Below are 10365 nucleotides of genomic sequence, written 5' to 3'. Positions count from 1 at the left end.
CACACACACGTGTACACACACACACACGTGTACACACACACATACACACACACACACTCACACACAGACAGATGCATTGAAAAGTCTTCGTCACATTACAATCGTGAAAGGATGCCAGTGCCAAGCTCTCCTCCCTCCCTTCCTCCTGGGCAACACTTCAGTACAACTAAATATGCCACTTCCCTCCCGGTCCCCTCCCGTCCCCTCCCACCCCCAAATATTTCTTTTTTTTGGAGAAAAATGTTCTGAAGAACCTATAGCTTTTATAGCACCTTATCTCAAAGTAATGAAAATGGGTATGATGATTACATGTGCAAATGTACAAAATCATTAACTCTACAAAGATACATCATTCCAAAATTACAGAAATTTCTAAAGCATGCATTTAATTTTTTTTTTGTTGTTTTGTTTTGTTTTTAAAGGGTTGCTGAATGCTTCCCCTGAAAAAAAGGTGGCTGTTCTCAAAATCAGCAACTGCTGGTGAGGATTTCTTGGCACGTTTGTGACCAGCACGTTATTGCTGCATCTTCCTGATGATCTCAGCAGAGACGGGGGGGTGGAAGTTGATTGTGTGGTGCCGCAGGCCCTGAGCTGTCTTGTAACTCTTCCCGCAGCGACACTTGAAGGGTTTGCGCACGCGGATCTGCGTTCTGTGCCCGTTCTTGGCGTGGTACTTGATGCCATTCACATTCTGGGAGGGAGAGAGGCACAGGGTTAGCGGGGGAGCGGGCTCAGGACACCTCAGCTGCCAGGTCAAACAGGAAAATCGATGAGTTATGAGCAAAATCACACAAATTGCTGGAGCTCCCGCCAGGTGTTGGGCACCTGTTGTGCTTTCAAGACAGGAGGTGGGACAAGGAGAATAATCCGTGCGGTTCTGACCTACAAAACTTACCTACTTCTAGGTAATCCCCATTTTTATCTCCCACCACACGGCACTTTCCAAAAAATGCCATTTAATGGGCTCACACACGGACGTTCTTCGCTTCCTGACATTTTTTTGGGACAGCACTGACAAATTTTATGCAGAGGTTCATTTCCGAGCAAACAAAGAATTGGCACGAGGACTCCACTCACACTTCTTCAAAAAGCTGAAGCTCCCCCCGTGGTGTGTTGGTTCCGTTCTGTGTCATTGTTTCTAGATATGTCTTTAGGCACCAGCAGATTCTGATAGTTTACACATTGTCTCCAAAGAATTAACTGCGGGGAACACTCAACTCAAAGAGTTACACAGGGCACTGAGAAAATAACCCAGAGAAGCCATCTCCAAAACAGCTATTGTTTGGGGACATTCTACACTTCTCGAAAAGTGGAGAATTGATCTGCCCCAGTTTGGAGAGAAGAGCAAAAGGCAGCCCCAGCACGCGCCGTCACACTGGCACGGTCAGGAAACCAGCAACGCTTTTGGTAGATCAATCAAGCTCCTTTACTAAACATTTATCAAAGTCCTACCCCTGTCCTCCTTTTCACATCTTTCTGGCAAAAATGGAGGAAGCTGTTGTGGTCCCAACACTGCTCTATATAGAATTCTTCTTACCGGAGTCTCTCTTACCTGCTTCCACTAAAAGAGCTCGGATTTGGGGATAACTAAGGAAAGGCAAACTCTCGTTAGAGCTTCTCCTGGGAGGAAGTCAAAGAAGATGCCAAGACAATTTGTGACCAAAAGATACAGCTCCCAGTCTGCACTGTGCGCTCTCTGAGGTTTCCAGATACTTATCTCAGGGCTTTTAAAAAAAGGTATTTTAATAGTTTTGAGCTAAAATCAATTAACAGCCTGGATATTAATTAATCTACTAAATGAAGTTTTAGGGATTCTGTCTTTGCTGAAGCGCTGCCTGGTGTTACACAGAATAAAATGTCCCCTTGGCCCTTATGTTCCGATTATCAAGATGCAGCTTCCAGTTAAGTGGAAGCTCCAGCTTGGAACTCGCAGCAATTAGACAAGTTCAACAATTTGTTTAAAAAAACAAAAGTAAAAAAAAAAAAGCAAGCCTTCAGAGACAGACCAGATCTACAACTCCCAAAACTTCAGAAGGCTCTATGCCCATCAGAGAGCCCAGCCCAGAAAGGGGTGAGGTTAACACCTTCAGTCCCACCCCCTGCCGACGCTTCCCCTTCTCCCCTCCGTCCTCATCCAGCTTATTCTTACATCCAGCCAGCGACGGTGCTCTCATCTTACAACCTGAAATGCTGGTCCTTATTCATAACACCTCATCTGTGCCACAGCAATGAGGTATTTTTAATCTTTAAGCAAAACCACTTCTCTGGTTTCACAACTCGCGATGCCCGGTGCAGGCTGTGCCAGAGGTGGTGTCTGCCTGCATCCAGGCACTGAATCCTCAACTTGAAGTTGCAAACCCACCCCTAAAATTGTCCTTTACACCCTTAAAAATCCCCACCAGCTCCGGCAGAGCTGTCAGCTGGGATGAGGGAGAGGAGAGCCCTCCGTCTCAATCCACAGCAGATGCACAAACATGAGCCTTTAGTGCAGGTTGCTTCTGGGTGAGGACCATTCAGAGGAGGCAGAATGCTCTGCCACCAAGACAGACAAGAGCCCACCAGAGCTACAGACCGTCCTCAAGAGCAGGCAAGTGAACTCCCTGCAAGTTCTCTGAGATCCTGAGGCAGCTTTTAGATGGTTTTGCACATCGTTACAGCCTCCAGCACCTACAGGACCACAGGGATGAGGGGGGCAGGAATGTCACTGGATGACACAAGGACTGTCATAAGGCATCTGCCAACACCCGAGTTCCACTAAGGATCTGTGCCTTCAAAGAAGAGAAAATCTGGGGGTGACCTGCTAAACTTTTGCTACTGCAGTGAAATTCTAAAAACCAAGCCACCCCCAAACCCTATATATATATCTCTAGGAAACTACAGAAACCTATTAGACTTTTAATTGTTCTAAGAATTCACTTTAAGATACTTTTAAACCCGTATCAATTACTACAGATGCCATAGATCTGCAATCACAACTATCCTCACCATCCCATGCCCCTCCTGATCCAGATTATTTTAACGACCCACTCAGCCTGGAGTGCACCATGTGCTTTAACGAAGGGGGGAAGGTACTTTGAGGCAGAAAAATTGAAGGAAATGCTAAACCAGAAGGCTACGGGCAGCAAATTGGGCCATGGAAGGTTTGAAAAATAGTAAACCCTGCGGAGTATGAGGAGCAGAAACACAAAATGTGACCTCGCCTCCTGCCTAAAAGCAAACTGTTGTTAGAATTACAGCCGACCCCTCAGCACTCTTCCCCCTGCTGCAATGTAAACACGTGGTTGTACGGCCGGGCTGAGTTTGTTGAGATATGGGCAAAACCCACTGCCAAACTCATACATCACTTTTATTGCTCTGGTTACTCAGGTTGCTCATTATTTACTCTCAGGAATGATTGAGGAAGAAGATGGCAGTACAGAAGGGCGCTCTCAAAAACTTAAACAGGAGGAAACAATTATTAACCTGGGCCCAGATGAGGAGGAGATAGAGAAGTTCAGACCAGCACTGCCTGGTTTGCACAGACACAAGGGCAGGGCCCTCGCACGGCAGCACTCCTGAGGCCACCACACTGCAGGTGTGAGAGCTCACCACCCCCTTCAGGCAGGAACACAGGCATCAGGGATGGTTTGGAGGATCTCTTCTCTCAGGCTTGGACATTCATATGTGATTTTCATCTCCTGGCTGCTACTCCTGAAGTTTTCTTTGTGGGTCCAGTTTCTCCTCGCTCAAATGCAAGCTCTGCCTTGCTCCTTTCTTTCAAATAAATCCCTTTCTTTCCCTCTCTCACTTCAATGTTCTCCCCCTCTAAGCCCTGCCAAGACTCTCTGCTCTTTGATCAGCCTTCCTGGGGGGCTGCCCACCCGACCAACCTGGGACCCGTGTCCCATTCCCTGCTGGTCCCAAAGCCTCAGCACTCTTGGATGGTACCACTTCTCCTCTTGCCCAAGGCCACACAGCAGTCATGCGTATACGCTACATTTCATATGCCCAGAAATCTAGTATTCTTTTATTACTGTATTTGCACAAACTAGAAAAATTACGACAAATACTGTAAGGTTTTCTCTGTAATAGTATATACACATTATTTGTGGTTTTTTTTTGTATCTACCTGTTATGTATCAAAAGCCATTGGCTCTTTGGAATTTGCCTGAATAACTTTACCTGTATCACATACACATTTTGAACGCCCTTCTCTCGAGCTAGAGACCAAGTAACTGGCACACACAGGTGGTGTGGAGTGAAAGGGAAACTAATTACCACCTTCATAAATCCACACTTCAGCTCTTACAGGTGGCATTTTGCAGAGCACGTTAACCACTCAGTACCCTCCTGGACAGGGCACCTCAGTGTTTATGACTCACTTGTACTGGGGAACCGCCAAGAGATAGCAGCTGGGCAGGAGGCCAGTGGGGTCTTCTGATACCCATCTGTGCTCGTGTATAAACATGTTCTCATTACAGTTTCCATTGTCCGCCCCAGCCCATTCCTTGGCAGTATTTGTTGTACTCATTCTTGTCTTATTTACCTTTCCATAATGACTTTTCAGTGCAGAGGCCATCTTTTATCCTTGTGCATTGTTTGCAAAAAGAAGCCCCGTCCCTACTGAGTCCTTTAAGCAGCACTGTAACACAAATAACGTACCTAAAAATAACACTTCTGCTTCTCGAACGCACGTCACCTAAAGCCAGACAAAAGCAAACTGTGTATATATCCTCCTTTCCTCCTCGCTCCCTAAAGGAATGCATCCTTTCTCAGCCGTAAAGTGAGCCTGGCAATTACTGTATGTGCATGTCCGTGTTCCTGTTTGGAGCACTATAATTGTTTTACAGCCCTGACTGTGATTATCCAGTACCCACCAGAAAATCCCAGTGCTTTGATCACAGGACTCCCTACCCAGACTCTGCAAATAATTCATCAGAGGAGGGGGTTAAGCAGAAGGAAGATGAAGAGGAAACAAGAAACGCAGCTGACACAAAGCTAAAAGGAAGGAAACAAAGATAAAAAGAAAAAAATTTAGGCTGAAAAGAAAAAAGGGAGGAAACAGAGCCCAGAGAAAAGAGAAATGAGGTGAGGCAGAGTTTAAGGAAACGTGTTTTCCTATCAGGACTAAACAGAGGTTAGTCTCGTAGGAAAATACGGTACTTTTTCTTTGCTGCTGCTCTCTGCCTGTCAGCCTCTCTAAGGGCTGTTAATTTGTTCCCTGTCCGACTGTCCCAACATTAATGGTGTACAAGATATCCCTCAGACAGTCCTCATGCATTCGAGATGAAGGTAGTGAGATAGCAGAAGCAGGCAAAACCAGCTCACTTGTTTGGGCAATAAAAAGACTGAGGGCCGGCAGTCAAACAGAGAACAGACAGGATATAGCAAATTACAGGGTTCTCCTTCCAGCCTTTGCCATTAAGGGAATGTTTTCTGCAATGCACAGATGCCCTGTGGGCACAGGGACTTCTAACAATCACCATGGCTTGTTTGCTTCCTGAGCTAGGGATTTAGCTTTTATACCATGCCCTTCATCTGGCACAGCTTCTACCACACGCAACAGAAGTATGAATCTTGACTAAGGTGAGTGTATACGCAAAGTAATACTTGCAAAGAGTCTGAAAACATCTTTCCCTCTGCCCTGGAGGTGCTGGTCAGTTTTTCCTGTAACTGAAGAGGAGAATAACCATTACATAGTTCGGGCTACTCTCTGCAAAAAAGACTTGTATGTGACTAAGAGATGAGCTCGCTGCCTTCTTGCTCACATTTGCAGTGTGTGCTGTTGGTAGTGACTGTTCTGGATGGGAACCTGAGCCTTGTGAGGTGCTGCTGCAGGAGCTGCCCCCTGAGCCTTGTGAGGTGCTGCTGCAGGAGCCACAGCCCAGAGCAGCTGCAGCATCACTCAAACACGTTTTCATCCTCTACACAGCTTCATGCCCAGTTTAGTCATTCTTGTCACAACTGCTTTATCTCAACTGTTACTGGTCTTCCTATATTTTTCTTTCATATTTCTATTTGCTTTTAAGTCCCTACTTTTCAGTTGTTTAAAGGAGAAGCCGTAAAATAAAACCAGCATAAAACCAACCCAACCATCACCGCTTTTTCTAGGATAGAGGTCAGGGGTTGAATTTTCCAGTCCTTCAATGCAAAAACTTCATTTTTTGGATTAACCTGTGATTTAGAGGAACTGTGCCAACATGCTACTTCTGTTCCCAAATATCAATGACTATAGAATACCACAGTGAAGTCCAAGCTGCTCAATACAATTTCATCTGTCTCTGCACTGGCTCACATGAAGCAATCCCCCCGTCCTCACAACATCTCGACACGTTCTACACCAGCCAGCTCAAGGTTCAAAGTCAAAGACGCTTCACTCTCATAAACAGACAAAAATTTCTCACGATGGAGAATAATTAAAAAGAGGAGCAAGGGGGAAATTATTTCCCAGCATGTCACGCAGAAGGACACGAGCCCTGCACGTGGGGCCAGACACACTGACGGCTGTGCAGACAGGTCACAGGGACTCTGACCCAGAAGGGAATGATTCCAAAATTTCTCCAAGGCTCTGCCTTCTTGAGGTGAGCTCTGACTTGGAAACTATTAACCACCACCTTTGGCACATCACCTTTCCCTGGACAAGCACCCTGGACACAATCTCACTCAAGGAGAGGCAGTATCTCTAGCAGCTAAGCAGAAAGAATTCATTCTGGCAGAAGCTTTTTATTTACTGTCTCTGAAAGGGACCCAAGAGATTCTTTTGCTAGTAGTACCTCCTGCATTCTGTAGTTAATTTGTCTAAATAATAGAAAGCTCGTTAAAATGTGTAAAGCGAAAGAGTGGCTCTATGTAATCTCTCTTGACAGAAAGGGACCCAAAAGGCTACATCCTTTGTAACACTGATAACTTGGCTGTGCCTGAGAGGAAAACAGTACATAAAATATGCACTCTGCTAAAACACCACAAAAATAAACGTGAAAAGTCTATTATAAACGAGAAAGGTACAAATTGATTTTAGAGGCTTTTTCTCCCCTCGTTACATCGGCAGGAAATAAGGCAGACCTGCCCGACTGCTTACCTTATATCTTTTTTTACATCCAGGAACAGGACAGGCAAAAGGTTTCTCATCCCCTCCATTCATGCACATTGAACTAAGGATAGCTTCAGAGCTGATAGCGCTTTCTGTGGTCCAGGACTCATCACTGTCTGATTCTTCATAGTCTACTTCCTCCTCATCATATTCACTACCTAGAAAAGCAGGGCAGTGAGATAAAACAAGAATAAATAAGAGCACAGCAAGATAACACATTCTGCATTTATTACATCAGTTACAGTGACTTGTAATTTCCCCACTTTTGTCTTTGCTGGAAGATAGTTATTTTTAATTTTATAAACCTATCTTTCTTATAGTTATTTATTCCTTCATAAAGACACCAGTGGTTCTTTTTCTAATAACCAGGACAGGCATTATTAATATATCTTCATAAACTGCTAACTGCGTGGCACAGAAAGTTCAAAGGACTGATTTTAAAATGCAGTTTCATTACTCCTCAAACACCAGGATCCTTCCTTCTTTCCCAGTGCCTGAACAGAAAATGTGGATTCCCCTTTCTCCCCCCCCGCAATTAAAGCTAATTTTAAGGCTTTTCTTTATGCAATACAATACTGAAGAGCGTAATTCTACAGATCATAAACAGTGTAAAATAATATGTTGACAAGTCCTAATGCATTTACTAGCCCTTTGGAATTAATAGGAATTATAGCACAACATTAATAAGAATTATATTGTAGCAATTATAGTTGTGAAATTCATTCCCTCAGGTGTGGGGATAAATTGCATTGTGTGGCTGCCCTGAACAGACCGCATTATGTTCCAGATATGCTACAACAGCCATTCGAGCAGCTGGTGCTGAGTTTATTTATTATTTTTAATTGCAATAACTATTAATGAAATTCTCTGAAGAAGTTAAATGTGAAACAAGAGAAATTAGGAAAGCAGAATTCCAACTATAAAAATACAGTAAAATAAAAAAAAAAAAAGCAGGGGAGGGAAGAGCCCCAGCTGATTAAAAGGAAAATATATGCACAGAGGGAGAGAGAGGGAAAGCTGAGGGAAACTTCTGGGATGTCAGCAGGAGGTGGTGCTGTGTTTCCCCTCCCCTTTCTTCTTTCCCTTTTCCAGCTCTGCTCAATTTTATCCTTTCTGCTGAAAGGCGATTTGGCTCCGAGTGCTGGACTGGCTCCCGTTATTAAAGACAGTTCTGTGACACTTGCACGGCTCCATTTGCTCCCCTCAGATGCCCTTTCAGTGCACGCCTCTGAGCAGCTCTACCCACCCAGAAGACAACGCAGACAGATGCCTCAAGGCGCTTTAAAAGAAATGTCCCCACTTCACAGGGAAAACCCACACTGCAGTGTACAATGGGGTCTTTGGGGACTTTTTGCTTCTGGCAAAACCCATACGCACCTATTGTCTCCAGTTTTTTCCCTTCGGATCCCCCCTCCCCCAGCTCTCTCAGGCTCAAGACTAGGCACCTCTCCATCCCAGAGTAAAAACGCATGTCGACTGGTAGCTGCAAGTACTGGGGGCTCCTGAGCTTTAATCAGATCCTGTAAGTTTGCTTACAGCTGTCAGGCTATCCACGTCTCTTTCCTGTGGTTTCCATCCGTACGGGGTGGTGCGCAGATGAGGAAAGATGGATGGTTTCCCACCGTCAACAACTGTGGACATGAGCGCACGCACACGGGCTCTGCGGCACATCTGGAAAACTCTGCCCCGCTGACTGCGGCTCCTCATCCCACACCAAATGAGCGAAAGCCAAAGAAAGCATTATTGACCTCTTAAAATATTCCTGAACTCTAGGAACAGTTAACCTAAAATGAAGTTAAGAGTTGTTATAGTTTAATTAACTAATAAAAAAATGGAGGCAAAACCGCAACTCTGCTTCTACGATTTCCTGCCCTTGATTGTATCTTGATGGAAAAAATTCCTCAAGCTGTTCCTTTCAAACTTTTTTAGCTCAGTGGGGTTTTTTTTAAGCAAATGTAACAGAAACCCCTATTGTAAATACATGTATGCACTCCTAGGATGAGAAAAATATACAATTCTCAACACTGATACCAACAATTTCTGCCATTATAATCGCCCCCCTCGTAAGCCCTTTTAAGAGGGGGTGATTTCCTCCCAAATAGGATTTTGTCTTCCCAAAGAAAAGACTGTAGGACATCTACTAAGGATATCACTACTTTTAGTGAGAACAAGGAGCTTGCTTTTATAAAACAACAATCAGTGCTCTATAAAACTTAATATGCAATATGATATATAAAGGGAAAATACACAGAATAGCAGGGAGAAGCAGCAAACATTACAGTTATGCATGTCCATAGGTTTTCCTGTACTTCCAGGGGATCCTTTTTCTTTTTCTAGTAAGTTTGTACAGTAAGACCCAATTCTGTAACATCTTTTGCCCGTGCTTCTCTCACAGGTAGACACATTGAAGGAGAGAGTGAAAAAACCAGATCGTGCACATAAGCATCTGTGAGGTCAGACCATCCTTATGGTTTTCCTTTAATTAGTTTACCTCAACAAAAATGCAAGATTTTGTTTGGTGTAGTCAAAAGAGTTGTTGAAACAGTGTAAGCAAACGATCCATTGTCTTAAGTTTTTAAAACCAGACTTGTCACTATGGATTGGACAAATACGATAAGCTTTTTAAAGTCTGAATAACCACACAAATACATAATTCTTCTTGCACAAAACAGTAATAATAATGGTGCAAAGCACCTGAAAGCCATATTACTTTATAAAAAGCTGGAATTACAGTCTATCACTGCTTTTATCTAACAGTCTCCTACTGAGCTCAATTGCTTGGACTCTCTTAAAAAAAAATTAAAAATCCCAAAATGTATTTAAGAGGGTTCTGGTATTAAAAAAAAAATGCAAAAAACCCCTTATTGTCTTGAAAAAAATTCATTAGCAATAAAAATTTATCCTTTAAATAATTATGTTGTTTCAGTTGCCATAGAAAAACAACACTGATTTAGTCAGGCTTTTAACTGATTCCGCCTCAGAATTTAATTTCCTCAGTTGTCAGTGTCTAAGAGCAGCAAACCCATGTGGTGCCTCCCTGATGGCGTGCAACACAGCGGAGAGGGGGAGGGAGAAAAAAAAAAAAAAAAAAAAAACTCATTTAATCAGCCTGAAGTAGTTCCAGCTCATCCAAAGCCTGTTCCCAAGCAAGTGCTGGAAGATCAGAAAGCTGTGACCGACAGAGCCTAGGCAAAAGCAGATGTTGCATCCAGAGCCCTCGCTGTGGAATTCAATAGCTGGTTTGGTGAATTGTTTGAACTGGTCACTTGGGAAGGCATTGCCAGCTCAGTTTATGT

At 43.8% G+C, this 10365-nt stretch overlaps 1 protein-coding gene across 1 annotated transcript in view; it reads right to left on the bottom strand.

The window, feature by feature from the left end:
* Positions 1 to 220: 220 nt before the first annotated feature.
* Positions 221 to 10365, bottom strand: part of JAZF1 (JAZF zinc finger 1) — an 87770-nt gene continuing 77625 nt past the window's right edge. Inside the window, exons 4-5 of the mRNA XM_014937633.1 lie at positions 7058 to 7227; positions 221 to 691 (exon numbers count right to left, since the gene is read on the bottom strand). Coding sequence (XP_014793119.1) covers positions 515 to 691; positions 7058 to 7227 — 347 coding nt within the window. The 3' untranslated portion in view covers positions 221 to 514. The remainder of the gene's footprint in view (positions 692 to 7057; positions 7228 to 10365) is intronic.

Source organism: Calidris pugnax, unplaced genomic scaffold (genome assembly GCF_001431845.1).
Source record: "Calidris pugnax isolate Ruff unplaced genomic scaffold, ASM143184v1 scaffold11, whole genome shotgun sequence".
Classification (NCBI taxonomy): domain Eukaryota; kingdom Metazoa; phylum Chordata; class Aves; order Charadriiformes; family Scolopacidae; genus Calidris; species Calidris pugnax.
Note: the sequence above shows the minus strand (reverse complement) of the source record. Positions and strands in the feature narration are given on the sequence as shown.